The sequence below is a fragment of the Lonchura striata genome, chromosome 8, assembly GCF_046129695.1.
Source record: "Lonchura striata isolate bLonStr1 chromosome 8, bLonStr1.mat, whole genome shotgun sequence".
In the NCBI taxonomy this organism is placed as follows: domain Eukaryota; kingdom Metazoa; phylum Chordata; class Aves; order Passeriformes; family Estrildidae; genus Lonchura; species Lonchura striata.
The window spans coordinates 19278603-19296078 of NC_134610.1; the positions used below are offsets into that span (position 1 = coordinate 19278603).

The window sequence follows — 17476 nt, forward strand, 5'->3', positions numbered from 1 at the left end:
ATAGATGTGGCCTGTATCAGAGGGAGGAGATAAGATAGTCAGCTTCCATTTTTGGAGTCAGGACTGTATTTACAGGACACAGTAAGTTGTCATGTTCACTACAGAGCATGAACAGTGGTAGTTATCCCAGCAGGGAGTGTGGCCCATTGAGTTATCACTTCAGCTTTCTGGCATCTTTTCCACTTAACTGATTTAAGTGCAATAATGTGTGACCTATAATCTTGAGAATTTTGACACAGTAAAGATAAAGGAATCTTTAATTACTATCTAGAGCTTTAAAAATAAATTTGTATCAAACAATTATTAACTGTCTGATTTTACCCAGTCTTTTGATTTATATTTTACTTCCAAGTCACATAAAAAATGAAATAACATTATTCTTGCAATGTCATTATGACATAAAAAATGGATGCTTTGGTTTAAAAATGTCAGAATATACACATGATAATTTGTGGAAATTAAAATGTTAATTTAATAATTTCAGCATTAATTTAGCAATACTTTTATTCAACCCAAATGTATATTTTAGGTGAAAATAAAATTCTGCACAGCTGTGACAAAAGTATAGTGAAATTCATAAGGAAGATATTTAAAACTGTGATAAGAAAATACAAACATATTGCTAGCCTGCTAACTGTCCCCTAGCTCCTAGGAAAATAGTAATTTACATCTAGATGGGGTCTTAAAACAAAATACTAAATAGCATTGTCTTCATTGAGATATGAACACAAAGTATTACCAAGTAACTGCCAGATGACATCATGACAGTGATGGTAAATGAGCTTTGAAGAAAAATCGAAGATGACCAGGTGAATGTTCTTCTGAGCAGAATGTAATTACCCTGGAAACTGTCTGAAAATGACTAGAGACTAAAAAAATTTAGTTCTGACAGTAATTTCTGGAGTTTTTGGGAATGTGGTTTAATAAGACAGCAAATTACTCCCAGGCTGACAGGACTGGAACACAGCTTGCAGCCAGGAGATGGGAGCTACTGATCTTGCAGAAGTTCCCACTGACAATGCGAATTCTCTGTAAATGATATGACAGGTCAGCATTAGTAGCTGGCTTTTTATGCTAGATTAGAGCTCTCATTGCATGGAGAGTCAGGTATTGTCTGTCCCCTCATAGCTGACACAAAGCTGGCAGAGACTCCAGATTGCATGTTCATTGGCAAGTCGAGCACACCAGTGTGGTTGGTCAGAGCCCAGATTTCACTGAGCATTGGAGACAAGACCTGGCTAGTGAAAGTCTGCAGTCCTGGGGAATGTGTATGGATGCTGGGGAAACAAGATGCATACAGTATATAAAAATTTTTGGTGTCACGCATGTTTTCAAAGCCCCTTTACTAAATAAATTCTAATGTGATTCTATAGCCCAAACCTGGCCACATGAATAGGCATGAAGCAGATGTTTCTGAAGGGCCAGTTGAAGTGTGACACAGTGTATCTAGTTTAAGGTAAAATCAACACTTTTTCCATCTGCCTGTCTTTGCTCAGAGCTGCAAACCTCATTGCAAGGTTTCTTTTCATGATAATTTATTTAAAATTGGTGTGGAAGACTCTGACTACTCTTACTGTAGTTTGCGTGGGCCTAGTTCAGTGTAGCATACATTCGGGTAGTTAAGGAACATTGCAATCAAGTGAACTATGATGGTATCATAATCAGGACATGCATTTTCAAACACTTTCTTTAGAAATCTAGAGCAGGAGGCCAAATCAAAGTGAACAATGAAGACAAATGAAGCATGGAGCCATTCTGTATCAGGCAATCCCTGCTTCCTACTCTCCTTCTGAACGGTCCTCACAGGGCAGTTCTGCTTCAGTGCTTGACTTTAATTGGAGTCCAGCACAAAGGAAAAATCATTCTAAGGCTTGTAAACCTTTCTTTCAGCTAGGGCTATTTGTCCATATATCTTTCCATGGCAGACAAACTGCCAATTACCATGGCATGTCTTTCCAAGTGACAAAACTTGCTTGCCTGCCAAGATAAAACATTTGGAAGGCTGCAAAGTGATGCAACCTGGGGACACCTCTGTATTGCTGTATCTTAAATGCTATTACACAGAGCTCTGCTAGTGATTTGAATTCAGGGCACGTTGTGGTAATTTAGTGAAGCCAGACTGGTCTCGTCAGACTAATACAATCCCACACAGGAGTCAGGGCTGATGTGACTGGCCCGGCATAGGTTTTGTAATGAAGACTGCTGCTCTGCTAGTGTGATTCTTATGTGAAATTCTTAGAAAAGCTGGCAAAACTAGTAGTACAAGAAGCTAGAAGGGAACACAAAGCTGACAGGACCAGCAGGTAAAAGACATGTTAGAAGAATGGCAGCTCACTGCCATGACTTGCACTGCCACGACTTGCACTGCCACTTCCCCTGTGCCTATGGTCCTTCATCTTCCCCAGGAGGGCACAGAGCAGTCACACACCACTCAGGCAGTCCTTGGCCCTTCTGCTTGGCACATCATTAGCAGTCTAATGATATTGACCTATCCACTGGAAGTGGGACTGGCACCAATGCTTTTTTAAGTATCAACCATAGCCATCTCTCTTCTGCTTAGGAACAATGCAGTTCAGATTTGGATAACAAGAAGTCTCAGTGGATTGTGTTATTGCCACCTGCACTACCCAGTTCATTAAAGGGACTGGTCCAGAGTCTTATCACAGTTGCCTATGTGCAAGCCTGCTGCTACTCCAGAAATACAGTAGACTAAATGATATTAAAAAAAAAATTGGCTGATTGCTTTCCAATCTTCAGCAATCCTTTAAAATCAAGAGATTTTTCTGCAGCTTTTCCTCTTTTAGTGGACAAACTCCTCCAGGTGGCCAGCAATATGGCTCAAGATCATTGAACTAGCAATGTGTAAGCTGTCAGTTTTCCCTTTTCCTTTTTGGAATAGTAACATAAGTTCAGTGACTTTTGGGGAATCTGTGTATCTGTTTTTTTTAGTTATTACTAACTCTTGTTAGTAATTACAAAGTGCCCAGGCTGGGCTTTTGAGGAACCAGTCTTAGTTTCAGTCCTTTACCTTCGTTTAGAACAGCCAAGTTTTAGCACTATCTTGGAGTAAGTTCCTTCAAGATATGAGATCACAGTTTTTTAAGTTCTACTGGGCTCCATTGTGTGAGGGGCAGGAAAGAAAAACACCAGGGTAATATCTCCCTTCAAAGCACAATATTCAGGCATTCTTATTCAATAGTCACATCATGGCTACAGCTACAGTTTGAATTCAATTAAAAGCTTTTAATTGGTCATCCTTCCAAACATTTCCAAACTGTCATTCATTTTCAGATATGCCTAGAGAGCTACTGTCCTAACATAATTTTAGTCTGACACAAAAGTCAATTATACTAATTGTTCAGCAGGAATTAGCCTCTTATGCATCATCAAATTATTTCTGTTGCTAGGTTCATTTTACAAAGATCTTTCCTTTATCTGTACATAAGCAAACCTAAGCACCAGCACTTGTAAGTCTCAGTACTGACTAGGGAATAACTACTTTATATAATGAATGTACTTCTAAACTGACTGGAATATTGAAATAGGCTGCAAAAAGATACGTCCTCTTCAGCTATGGGATAATGACAGTAATTTTCTGATTTTTCATCAATTAAAAATACCTTTGCCTTAAACACAATTATTAATGAAGTAAATGTTTATTAATGAAGTAAATGTGTGTTGACAAATATTAAAACAATATCTAAAGAACTTTTAATCAAAGTTGATGCTTCTGAGGTAATTCTGAGAATGTGCCCTCTTAGCTCCATTTAAAACTCACTTATAGCATGTCCATTCAGAAAACTGAGTGATCTGGACAATTTGAGAGGCATATGTGTATGTGCAGGAGCCAGCTCAGGTGTATGTGAGAATGTGCTGAAAGATAAGCTCCCAGGGGAAATTCTAGGGGAGTTCTAGGTCAGTTAGAAGAGGGGTGAAATCTGACTGTGAGAACAAGGCAGAGAAGTTGGAAGGAAGGACAGGCAATTTTTTGGATTAAAGGACTCTTGATGATTTGGGCAAATAAATTTTTTTTATGGGTCAGAAAATCTTATTTTTATGTGAGAAAAACTTCATTGGGATGTGGAACTCATGGTATGCTTTCCCTTTGAACTGAAATTCCAGCAAAGCCCTGGATTTTGACAGGTCATGTCAGAGAAGAATCCTGTTACAAAGTAAAGGAAGAGCTGGGGCCAGGCAGATCTGGCAGCAGTGCTAGAACTCACACTTTTTTCCAGACAATTTGAAGGAGAGACTGTACTCTCTCCCCAGAAGCAGCCACAAGAACTGAATTGGAATAATAATACAGCCACTTAGGAAATTGTCTCATCAATAAAACAGAAACATTCACTGGCAGATTTACCTGCGTGGCTCGTCAGCCATCCTAAAATGTCCTAGATGGAAATTATCTCCATATACAGAAGTTGTTTCTTCCTTTAAATTGATGTGGCATTTTCCACAGCATTATGTTTGACTTATGATTTTATTCAGCACACAAATGTCAGCACAGACACGAGGAGCTGTGCAATTAATTTTTAAGGAAGGGCAAATAGAGTCAGTGGGGTAAAAAGAGCAAGTTAGCATAACACATAAAAGCAGGATGATAAAACTCAAGTATGTGCATAGGTCTGTGTCTCAGTATTCAATAGCCTGATAGAAAGTATGATACAGTGAAGAACACAGAAGGCATCTAAAATAAACTGAGGCAGGGCAGAAAAACAGTGATGTTACAGGAGCTACTAGTTCAAGTAATTTTGTGTGCATCGGGACCATCACATGTACAGTTCTGTGGCTATAGCTATACTAAAGCCTGCTGTAAAATTTAGTCAAATCAATTGTAGTTTTCCTCTCTAGCAAGACATGGCAATGAGATAAGGAATCAGAGGTAAACATCTACATAAAACGAAAAAGGGTTTTTTTTTAGCCAGGAATGCAAAGCCTCAGTCCTAACCTCAGTCTTGTTGCTGATGAGACGATGAGACGTGTGCTTTTCCATGCCACATGTACACGTGTTTCCTGTACCCGCGTGCAAAGTAAAGTCATTGAATGTTTGAGACTCCTTCCACCCGGGACAGTCCCGTTCCCGGTTAAACACCTCAGCCGAGAGAGCCGGGAGCAGCGATCCGGGCAGGGGCCACTTTCGGGGACCGGACTGCGGAAGCCGACCCCGGCCCACGTGGCTGTGCAGAATTCACAGAGGGCTTTTCACCGCTGTCACCTGCCTATTCCTACCGGGCCACGGCCTTTCCAGGCTCGCCGGGACCCCGGCTGGGCGGCGAAAGGGCGGGCGGGTGACACCCGTCCAGGGCGCGGGCCCTGGGCCGGCGCTGAGGCGGAGGCAGTGCCCGGCGGGTACAGCGCTGCTGCCGGCCGCCTCGCCGCGGTCAGTGCCCCTAGGACGGGGTCCCTCTTGTTCGGGCCGCGCCACTTCGCTCTCGGGCTTCGGAGCGGTCTTTCGGCAGGGGAAAGGGGCGGGGGAAGGCGGCTCCGGACCGCCCGGCGGGCCCCGAGCAGCGGCGGGCGCGGGCGGGAGCCAATGGGTGCCGGCGCGGCCGTGTGACAGGCGGGGCGGCCGCTGCCCCCGCCGGGCGGGGAACCTGCAAAGGCGCTCGGCAGCATCATCCGCGGCCGCGGGGCTGACACACGCCTCCATCCTCTCTCCCGGCAGCCGCTCACACGCGCCTCGCCGCGGGCGGAGCGGAGCGAGGGGCGCCGCGGCAGACAAAGCAAAGATGGCAGGGATCCTCGCCTGGTTCTGGAACGAGCGGTTCTGGCTGCCACACAACGTCACCTGGGCGGACCTGCAGAGCACGGAGGAAGCCGCCTTCCCGCAGGCGGAGGACCTCTACCTCGCCTTCCCCCTGGCCTTCTGCATCTTCATGATCCGGCTGCTCTTCGAAAGGTAACGCCGAGCCCCTCGCGCCGCCCCGGGCTTGGCTGGGCTGGGCGGGCCCAAGGGCAGCCGAGGAGCTTTGTCAGCCCGGCTGCTTCACTGCCGGCCTTACCGGGCCCCTGCGTTATCCCTGCCCCCTCGGTCGGTCACGTAGCGGGCCCGACGCAGGAAGGTGGAGGGGTTCGAGGCAGCCGGCGCGGCGTTCCCGCTGCCTGCGGCGCGGCCCGGCGCGGGCGCTAGGAGGCGAGGTCTGCCCGGGAATGGGCGCAGCCCTCCCGCCACCTGCGGCGGCCGCGGCGGCTGGGGGAGACGGGCCCTCCGGCACCTGTGCGGACCCACGGGCTGCGGCGGGGTCCTGCCCGCCCCCCTCGCTGAAGCTCCGCCACAAGAGCAGTGACGACCGGCCGCGGGGGAAGTGGTCCCGGCGGCGGAGTTTGCCCGCGCCCCGCCGCAGGGCCGCTCTCCACAGCGGAGCCCGCGCTGGGAGCGCTGCGCGGCCGGGGGCGGCGGCGGGAGCTGGGGGCCGGCGGATGTTCCGCCGCTCGGCGTGGGGCTCGGGTGGGAAGGGACAGCTCTTGGCGAGGGCAGCCCGGGGCAGCGGGGCTGAGCAGAGCTGTGCGTGGCCAGTGCGGATGGTGTCGGTGAGCGGTCCGTGCCGAGTGTCGAAACACTCCTGGGGCTGTCAGAATGTGGAAGCTCAGCGATGAAACGCGCCAGACGCTGTTCATCTCTGAACCAAACTCACCGTTCTTCGAGGCTGCTGAACTCATACACCAGGTTGAACAAATACATGAATACATATATATGCATACCTAAACATAAAGCGTCAGACTAGCGATCGGTCAGCGGGGACTGTATTTTCGGTGAGTGTTCCCGTGCGGGTGCTGAGCAGGGGCCGCCTGTCACGGGGAGGCAGCTGAAGCCAAGTGGGCGCTCACTTGCGCACGCTGCTGCGCCGTCTGACAAAGGTGGTGCTCCTCAACAGCAGAGAACAAAAGAACGACTCCTTATGCCAACACCTACGTGTTTTCAGTGGTGTTTTCTTAGGCATGCTATTAGGATAGTCAAGGAAGATAAAAGATGACTGGTAGTTACTACATGCCAGAGAAGGGCTGTAAAGATACTTTAAAAATGATAAAACAGCTTATCTGCCAGGTACCGCTTCAAATTTCCTAAGCATTCCCTCTCCCTGGTTCGAACTTGCCTGTATTCCTAGCTTGGTTGAAAGGATCACATTTGTTTTGAAAAATAAGCTGTCATGGGCCGTTGTTATCTTTTGTGTTGCTTTACAGATTTACTGAACAGCAAAAATTGTCATCTGCCTGAAAATCTGAGGTTGTGAAAAGTTATTTGAGGCAATTGAGTTGTACTCATTACTCAAGTTGTTAACTATATTGCACTAAATAGTGCAATATTTTTAACAACTGGAGTAATGAGTATAATTACAAGTATTTAGATTATGTCAAATAATTACTTTTTTTTTTGCAATCTATGATGTGTACTTTTAAGTGTTGAAAGAGGGTGCATGATACTGCATCTCTTGTCATCTGAAATGCAATAAGCATCGCAGCAGGACTGTGTTTTGATGGAGGAACAGCTAGTCAGAGAGATAGTTTCAACCTCAAGTTTAACTCACATTTCTGCTAATCCTGATGTGGCTGCTGTTAGCATTGTAGAAGCTAATCTGATTATGTAGTAGTTTGTATCCACTTACTCTTGGTAATTTTCTTCATTTAAAGTAAGTTTAATTTTGCAATGCATTATATTTTTAGGTGTTAGTTGTACATATAGATGATAATACTAGTATTTTTAAAATTCTCTTGTATTCATTAGATGGATTTTGAAATTTATATTGAGAAATGTGTTCTTCTAACCTGATTGTAGGTGAGAGACCTCCAAGGATATTTTACTAACAATTACTTAGGTATGTATTTTTTCCTTTTAAAATTAAAATAAATTTCAAAACTCCACTGTGAGAGTAGGAGTGGCTGTTTTGTGTGGGATTAATCCACTTGGCACGGTACAACAGTGATTTTTCATGTAGAGCGTTTTATTAAAGCAGGCTGAGCAAAAGCAACTGGACCTGTTTCCACTGATGAAAGTAGGGGGATTGTGTATGACTTTGAATGGGGGAATGATCAAGGTTAATTATTGCTTACTGTTAATTGGTTTTTTCAGATTTCTGTGCTTTGGTTGTTGGGAGCTACAGAAATCCTTCATGCACATCATCAATTAAAGGTCTGCAATTATACATTATTTAGAAGGGGAAAGAGAGGGATATCTTTAAAACGGAATTTTTTCTTTTTTCTCTGTATCAAAACTTTTTTTCAACTCAAGTTGTGGATGACTGATGTATGTGCTGCATCCTGCAGCATGCTCTTACAGATGTTTAGCAGTTGCAATTATAGCAGCTAAAGAAGAAATAAAAATTGATTCTGTAGCATGTGTTTTATATCCATTATTTTCAGACTGCTTCACAGCAGCTGACTGATAGGCTGCTGTAGTAGTATGGTTTATTCCTCTGCTTCATAGGAAGGGTTACTAACTTCATGAATCCTCACAATAGTAAGAAATACGGTTTTGGGGAGTTGAATTTTACCTGTCTTTGTTTACAAAGTTCTTGACATGTTTGGGTGATGCAATTTGCAATGCTGAAAGTTGATATTATTTTTATATACATATGTGTTTATGTGTATATATTTGCAGGTGATATTGAAGTGATAGAACTTGGAAATTTTGTTCTCTACATATACATGTATTATTTACAGAGTTAATCCTACAAGGATTGTTGTTATTTGTTACTGGTTTGGTGAATCAGCTAACCAAGCCAAGAAAATAATTTAGACACTTCTTAATTTTTTTTCTCCTTTCAAATGGGTTGCTTTTTTTATTGATTTCCTTGTCCTGCTATCCCTGACCAGCCCTCTTGAATGGAAGGAAAAAGTAGATTAGAATGGTATGTGTAGTCACCTCAGCAAGTAGATCTGATGGTGATGAGTGCTCCCGAAATAAACTTTGGTCTGAGGTACAATCTCATAGCCATGAGATTTAGTGGATGTATCTGCTGAGGTTATCATAGTTATGGATGAGATGTTAAAATACTTTTAACAGCCTTTTTCCATTCCTTCTCATTCATCTTTCTTTAAACACAAAGTACATTTTAGAAAATGGTAATAACTAAGCACAAAGATAGTGTTACCTAGTAATTTGCAAGATGGCAGAAGTTTAGCAATGCAGTGGGTAATGTGGGAACATATCTCCCCCTAGTATGTATCCATTTTGTGTGTCTTACTACGTTTTTAAAGGTATGTAACAATTAAGGATACCCCCTGTGCTATACAATGCCTTCAGGTAAAGTAAGTGCTCAGTAGTAAGTGTCTGTCTCCCTGAATCCTTTCCAATTCTAGTGCGGCAAAGACAGCTTAAAGCTGAATTGAAACTGGACTTACTCATAGCAGGGTGTTTTAGTTTTGCTTGGCCTAAAAAAGATAAATAAACATCTGTTCTGGGTAAATAAAATTTTTCTTCTTTTTTTTAAGGGACAACGTGGCTCTTCTCCCTCTGTGCTAGACCTCACTGCTCAGAAGCAGCATCCTTTCCTAAACGTGTCCTCTGCAAGGAGTATGTGCTTATACAAAAACTGTGTTCACTCAGCAATCAGTGTGCTTGCTGGACAGAAAGCTTCTGTTTTAGAGACTTCTCTCAAGGCAGAAATTGACTGAATCCTCCAAAGGGATTCCTGACAAAACAAATTTCTGATGTGGTCTAGCAATCTTCTGAATCAAGTAGTCTAATATTACTACTTTCTGTGCACTTGGCTCATCTATTGAAGTTACTCATACTTCATCTTTGCACTGTAGTTGCACTGTATTTTATTTTCCTCATCTTGTAAGCAGCAGTTTGGGCCCAGATGTAATGAAATCCCTCAATGAATCAGCAAACTGCTTGTACTGTAATTGTAATCTAGCCTTGATGGGTAGCAGTTCTCAAAGGTGATGTTGATATTCTGCAGTTGATGGAATGGCTCATAAGGTCAGCTTGATTATATATAGCAACAGCCCTCCAGCTGCACTGACTTGAGCTGAACCAGCCACATCATTTACTATTACTCTGATCCAGATGCTGTTGACACTGAGCATATGGAAATTCATGGCTTTTATATGAAACTGCTTTTGTCATGATAATTCAGTCTCAAAGGTAACCTCAGCTGATTTTCATTTAGCATGACACAGACACCTAGTGGATCTTGGTGACATGATACAATGACTGTATTGTTATGTATATATATACTTTTGGTAGCTATAAAAATTCATTTGGATGACAATACATACAGTCTTACGAGTGTTTCTGGTGTGTAGTATATACATACAAATTTGATTTTTGTACTCCCTAGGACATATAGTATCAGTTGATTTTTACAACAAAAATGAGGCTAGACCGGATACAAATTTTGGAAGCAAGTGCACAAACTTCCTGTACTTCCAGCAGCCCAAAACCTCATCTGAAGAGGTTGGGTGGGGCACTGATGGTTATTTCAGTCAAAACCTTTTTCTAGGCTGTAATATTTATAAATTTTTTGCTTCCTTCCCTGTGTGTTAAGCAAAATCTGATCGTTCAGGTGTAATTAATTTGTATGTAAGTGGATATATATGTTCTGACAATAACTTTCTCAGTTCTTTCTTTACCTTTTTTTTAAATTATTTTTTTCATAAGCTGACATGTATGACTTTTTCTCTTTGCTTGATTGCTATTTACTAAATGCTTAATTCTGTCAAAATTGAATAGAATATTGAAATTGCTAACTTGTATGAAAAGGCAGACCCTGGGAAGAAAATAACTAAAAAACTATTTATTTTCAACTTTAAATCAATTTCATTTTAATAAGTAACAATAGAGCCTTAGCAGTAATAGCTTTAAAATGCATTTATATCTTACTGATTGTACTATTCATTTTTCTGTTTCTTTAAGTTACTAATTTTCTGTCATTTATCTTTTTCTTTATATAACCAGTTTTTGTTTCCTAGGGTTGTAGGGTTGAGCTTCAGCCACTAACACTTGCAGACTAACACTTCCCAACAAAATTATTGTTTTGCCTGGAGAGCTATTGTCTGTCTTGACTGTTTCTTACCAGCTCAGACCAGTGCAGTGTATTCTTGCACACGCTGGTCCTGCCAGTGCTGGCTGGTGCACATCTCTGTTGTGTAATGTAGTTGTGTGGTCACCCATAGGCTTAGAGTGTTCCTTTCAAAGAAGGAAAAAGTGCAGTGGATAAAGTGCACACTATTTGAATGTCCTTTATATATGGCCATTCATTCCTAAAATATCCATGTGAGAGAAGTGTGACAGCTGAACCACAGCTCTGCCAATGGAAGGTTTCAGTGACAGGTCATTAGTGAGTGCTGGGAGCCTATTACTGAGGCAGAGCCACGGGTAGTGGGGTTTTGTCTGAGTGCAGTTCCAGTTACTGGTAGCAAGTCCAATTTGGTTCCTGCCTGGATTCCTGCAACCACACAACTGGATCCAAATTACCTGTGTCTCTTTCTACTGTTCCTACTTCTGCCTCTGTCACTGATTAACAGGCATGTGCCAAGGATTTGTTTTTGGAAAAATAAGAGCTTCTGGTATGCTGCCCCTTTCTATGCATCTGCAGACCAGTGGCTTAGTAGTTCATACAAAATATGTAGTAAATTAACATTTGGGATAGTCTGTTCCCTTAAATCTATCTCTGTTCCTGTCAACAGGATTGATGCTTGATCTGAACAGTGTTTATTTGATTATATTTTGTGGGGAGGAGGTTTGTTCTTTTTTCTCAAGTTGTTATATATCCCATGCCTGCAGTAGGTTGACAGTTTATTAGCATGTGGTATTTCTGTGCCTGTCTCAAGATGGTCTTGGAGTTTTGAGAAGAAAGTTAAAATTACAGCATAAAACTAGACAGCTTTTGTAAGTGATGTAACCTTATATAATGTCCAGTCATATGCTCAAGACTGTAGTCGATGCCTTATGGACAATCAGATGCATATGATGTGTATCTACAGTTCCTTGGAGCTGTTGATCTAACACCTGAATTGCTTTGTGTCTCCCCCCAAAGTGACTTCACTCACTGGGCACGTACAGATTTTGGGGGCAGCCAAGGGAAAGGAAGGGTCTCTGATCATGAAATGTTTGGGTGTCTGAGTGATTGGAACAGGAAGAATCACTACTGTCTTGTTTCAAGGTAAGCAAAATTTATGACAATTGGATGGGCTGAGAACTTCTGTCCTCTGGGAGGAAATGTTTTTAGCACATAGTCCTTACAGAAGACTAACTCTACACCATATGGCATCCATCAGTTTCTGGCAATGCCTTTCAGGTTATTCTGAAGTAGTTAAACTGCAGCCAGGGTGAGAGAACTGCAGTATTTAGCCCAGTCATTTGAAATCTTAGAGATGGTTTTCATATAGACCTGTAACACAAAGTTGTGACTTCTGCATGTAAAACAGAGAGTAAACGGTATTTTTTTCCCCTATGTAGTTAATACCTCTCTTAATAGCAAATTCTGCTGTTGTCAAGCTTTAATATCTCTGAGCAATTGTAAAGCCTCATGTAACTATTACTGACGTAGCACAATCAAATTTTAACTCTCAAGGTAATTGTACAATTACTAAGAAAATTTAAGACTTGTAAAGGAGTGTACCATCCAATTAACCATGTCATGTATATTGTCTATTAATCCAAGTTATGTTTTGCACAGGGAGGAATGAAGTGTTAAGGGTCTCCAGACTACCTTGTATTAATGAAGTATCTTTCAGGTTCACTAACCTAAAACTCATTTTAATATTATAAATGATGCACGTTGAAGTTTTGTCTGAAGTGATGAAAAGCCTTCTTTGTGCTCACAGGTCACACTAGGATAGTTAAAGCAAAATACCTGAATCACTTGCATTTTTTTATCAATGCAAGTGATTTAGGTATTGTGCAAGTGCAATAGAAGCTTCCTTTTGATAAAATCTTCACTGTATTGGTTTCTCCTGTATGGATGAGGGCAATAGCCTATAGTACTGTATTAAATAAATCTAGCCGACATAGTGAACACTGGTGCACAGAGGTTAGAGCTTGAAATGTGTTCATTGGCATAAAATCTTACGTTCTTGAGGCTATTTGAGTATTTGTGCTTGCAGTAGTCTTTATCATTTGCAAAAGCTAGTAGCTCTATTTTTATCAGTAGTGAAATAACATAGCATGTGGTGTCATCAAATCTACTCACTGCCTGTTTGCTATCCTCCGAGATAAACTTAGTATTTTTTAGCAAAAAGAGAAAAAGGCTTAATAGAGATGATGCTGAAACCCTCACTTCAGCATTGGGATCTCTTCACTCCCTTTTCTCCTCTGTTACTGATTGAATTCAGTTCTATATGACATTGAGAAAAGTTCAGATACCTGATTTTTTATCGGGCCTGCTGTTTACCATGTCTGTGGGACTTCTGTCTTTTCACTGGGAAGACAGTGGAAGCAAAGACTACTCTCAATTTATACTTTCCTATGGTGTTTGACAGAACTTTAAACTATGAAAACTGCTTTTGTACAAATCAAATGGTACAAATTAACTAAACTGCCTAGACTAATGAGAGATGCTTTCCTGGAGTGGCAGGGAATTGCTTATTTGGGAATAAAACTGTGCTCTATAGCTCAAAGTAAAAAGTTTACTCAGAAGCAGTCCCTGATCACAGAAGTAATGTGAAAGGAAGATCAGAGTGGTATGTTGTAATATCCCTTGTGCTTGCTCTTCCTCCTGTCTGTTGTGACTGTGTGATGTACTGTGTATTGCTGAGACACGGTTGCCTCCATACTTAGAGATAGACTGCTTGGTGTGCTGTTTTTAAGGGGACTGCTCAAACAAGGTATATTCCTTAAGGTGCACAGAAATTAGCCTTGATGTGGCAACTGCTGAAACATTTTAAGTGGGCAGCATAAATGTAGAATGTTAGTCTAAACCAGTGGGCATTACAGTGTGACAAAGCAGACAAGATTTAATCTACATGAAATGAAAGCGAGCTCAGAAATTTTTGGGGTGGTGGGTGAACTCAGATAGCACTTCTCAACGAGGAAGAGACCTGTGTAGCTGGGGAGCTGGAGGGCTCCAGTCTCTCATCATTTGCCTATCAGGGCTGCAGCTCTTTTGAGCTCTGCTATAGCAGATGAGACCAGTGCTTTGTCAAGACGAGAATCCCCCTTACAATTGGTAAGACCATTTGTTTCTGTTGGAAACAAAGTTCTAGGAAATGAGTGGGTCATGAATATGTGCTTGTTGACAAGTTTTTCTGCATTTGTCCATTAACTTTCTTGCTTCAGTACTTGTGGTTGTCCAGAGCATACTGCTGGATGAGATGATCAGGTCCACATGGGTATAATTAATTCCTGTTGTGGGGCATCATGTTGGAAAGAAACTGTTGAGAAAAAGAAATGCAGGTGGTTAGACCACAAGCAGGAACGTGTTGTGTATATATTGGAGCAATAATTGAGTGGTTGATTCTTATCTGTCAAGTTTTCCCACACAGTACTATGAGAAGAGGGTGAGAATTGATATGATAAGAAAGTAGCCTGAAAATATGAACAGTTCTGGTGCCAAGCATTTCCCACTATTACAACACTTGTACTAAATTAACAGTGATTGCATTGTTATGATGATGATAAATTGAACTGTAGCTGGAGTGCTGGTGGACACAGATTCTTCTTAGTGGTGTACAGTGAAAGGACAAGAGGCAACAAGCAATTGATATGTAGGAAGTTCTGTTTAAACAAACTTTTAAGATTGGGATGGTGGTGAAACACTGTGACAGGTTACCCAGAGAGGCTGTGGAGTCTCCAGTTGTAGATGTACTTGGAAAACATGGGCATAGTCCTACACTATCCCAGCAGACTTGGTGATCTTCAGAGGTCTCTTCCAACCTTGGTGATTGTGTGAAATCATAAACCTCACAGAATGGCATAAGTGCAGGCCTCCAGGGCACTCCTGAGACCTATGTCTGGATGAGGTTTGTGAACTGTGTTGGAAAACTGAATAGGAGGGGATTAAGTTGAAGTTCACTGGAAGCCTATAGAAGAAAGGGCAGAGCATGTAACATTTGATTGAATGGACATCTGGGTTTTCCATTTTCTGTAGGATTGATTTTATTGTAGTCTGGTATGTGAGCAGATGGGATGTAAATTAAGGAATAGATGTGAACCTCTGCTACCTAAGGCAGGAATTACCTTATGGGTACCCAGAATGAAGTCTGAGTTGCTTTGAAATAAGTACATTCTCTTCTCTTCTAGGATCAATGCTTTGAGTCTCCTACAGCATAAAATTTGATTATAACAGGCTGGTTTTAGGATAATTTTAGTTTTGTTCCGCTTAAATTGTTTCTTCTCAACACTGCAATATCTTTAAGATAATTTTGTGTTTGAAAAAATTCACATAAAGAAGTGCTTAGACAACAGAGAGCAGAAATCATATGCCTTACTGGAAAAGCTTTTATTCCCTTTGTGTTCAGGATAATAAGAAAAGGGGAAAAAAGTTTTCCATTAGGGGAAAAAAAGAGAGAAGCCAGTCTTTAGTCTCATGTTCACTAATTCTTTATATTGGTAATAAAATAGGTAGTTGAAAATATATTTGTATATGTGTGTGACAGAAAGTAATTTATATACCACAGTGGCATCATATCACTCTGATGCAATGTGCTTTTTTTCTATTTAGTTTTTAATACCATTACATCAAAAAATAGTTGTAAGGCATGGATGTAAAATATTGACTGCTCTAGAAAATGACATGTTTCAAAATGTGACTTTTTGGGGTGATAATGAAACAGTTTGGTATTTGACACAAGAAACATATCTTTTCTCCTAATTAGAGATACTGTAATGTGTGCTAGTCTGGAATTGTTATTTTCTAGAGCATTTACAGGAAACATGAAAAATACTTGATTTTCTTCCAGTTTGGAATGAAATGGAAAGTTAGAAATGTCAAAATTTCATCACGAGCAGATGTCCTGACTTTCAGCCAACACTGATAAATGGTTTGGTTACAAGACAAGGATGTAGAGATAAAAATGAGATCCGTGTAGCATTGCCAGCCTCCAGAATCACACATTCTTCATCAGAATTAATCAGTTTGTATCATGCATGATACACAGAAAGTTTAATTGTGTTTTTCTGTTTGTTTTGTGTTTTATTGGAGGAAAAAATTATCCTTTAACAGGTAACCTGTAAAATTATCTCTTAAGAGGTTGATTTTTTTGAAAATAGGCTGGTGGTTTGTTGGAGTCATAGCAAGAGTTTGAATCTCTAGCCTGACATTTACCCTCAGTGGTCAAGATGAAGAGTGCTAGCAGAAATAGGACACTACTTCATCTTGCTACCAAGATGCCTCCAAGGTTTGAGGAGAACCCAGCCACCTGTGTCCATCACATGAGTATTCCTTGTGTTTTGTCTTGTTTACCAAATAATTCAGGTGTAACACTAGAGTGGTTTAGAGCTTTAAATACTAATAACAAACCTCTTAAATAAGTTGCCTCAAAGGAAAGAAAACTTCAAATTTAACTTGAAGGATCTGCTTTTACACTTCAAAGGGCTCTCAAGGGTTTCAAGCTGATCCTAATTTTATCAAGGATCTTTCTCAGTTTTGTGGAAAAACAATGTGTTGGTCATCCTCATCTCAAAACCCTTCATGTGCTTTTTAGGAAGAAACCATAGCCTCTTTCACGTTTTCTTTCTGTAAAGTCCTGTATCTATACCAGGAAATTTTTTTTTTAATGGTTTGAAAATAACCCAAGTGCATTGACTAAGAAAATGACATCTGCTAAATAATCTGCCATCCTCTTCCAGCTCTCAGACTAGAGCACAGCACATTGAGAAGCTATATACAGGGAGCCTATCTGTCAAAGCAAGGATGTTGCCAGCTATGTGGTCCATAAAGTGATTCTTTGATTCCAGTCCTCCATATCCAGTGTTTTGTGTACAATATGCAAAGGACCTCTGCTTCCCTTGAATACCTGTGACTGATTTGAGTCCTGCAATAGCAAGGTGTTATTATGGATTTTGTTTGACTTTTTTGTTTATTTGTGGGGGTGGATTTCTGTCTTGGGGAAGGCTTGTTGGAATGAAGAGACAAGGCAGTAGTATCCAACATCTTACCTTCTTGTTCACATGTAGGAATTTCAAGTAAAAAGCAAGATGAGTTCATCTTCATATATAAAAACAGTCCTTAGAATCCAGATATTACCACTTGTATCTTGTCTTCTTTTTCAGACTTGCATTAACTTCACCTGGGGCTTTTGTGAATCTCTTGCAAACCTTTAGGCCTTCTTGGTGCACATGGACTGGTAAATTCTAAGGCATACATTAAAAGATAAGGGTCAGGGGTTTTCATGCTCCCATCCCAGTGACTTCATAGAGTTTACTGTGAAGCATCGTGGATTCTATACATCAGGCTAGTTGTTGGTCTTCCAACATTAGCATTTGTTTTCCTAGATGAATTTTAATGTAAAAAGAACATTAATTTTGTGAACCTGTATTACATGCATAGTGTTTTGTCACACAGTCTTATTGGGTTATTTGCAGACGGTAAGG

General features: G+C 41.2%; 1 protein-coding gene across 1 annotated transcript in view; it reads left to right on the forward strand.

Moving 5' to 3' along the window:
• Nucleotides 1-5534: 5534 nt before the first annotated feature.
• CERS6 (ceramide synthase 6) overlaps nucleotides 5535-17476 on the forward strand; it is a 94139-nt gene continuing 82197 nt past the window's right edge. The window contains exon 1 of the mRNA XM_021534753.2: nucleotides 5535-5899. Within this exon, the coding sequence (XP_021390428.2) occupies nucleotides 5730-5899 (170 nt within the window). The 5' untranslated portion in view covers nucleotides 5535-5729. The remainder of the gene's footprint in view (nucleotides 5900-17476) is intronic.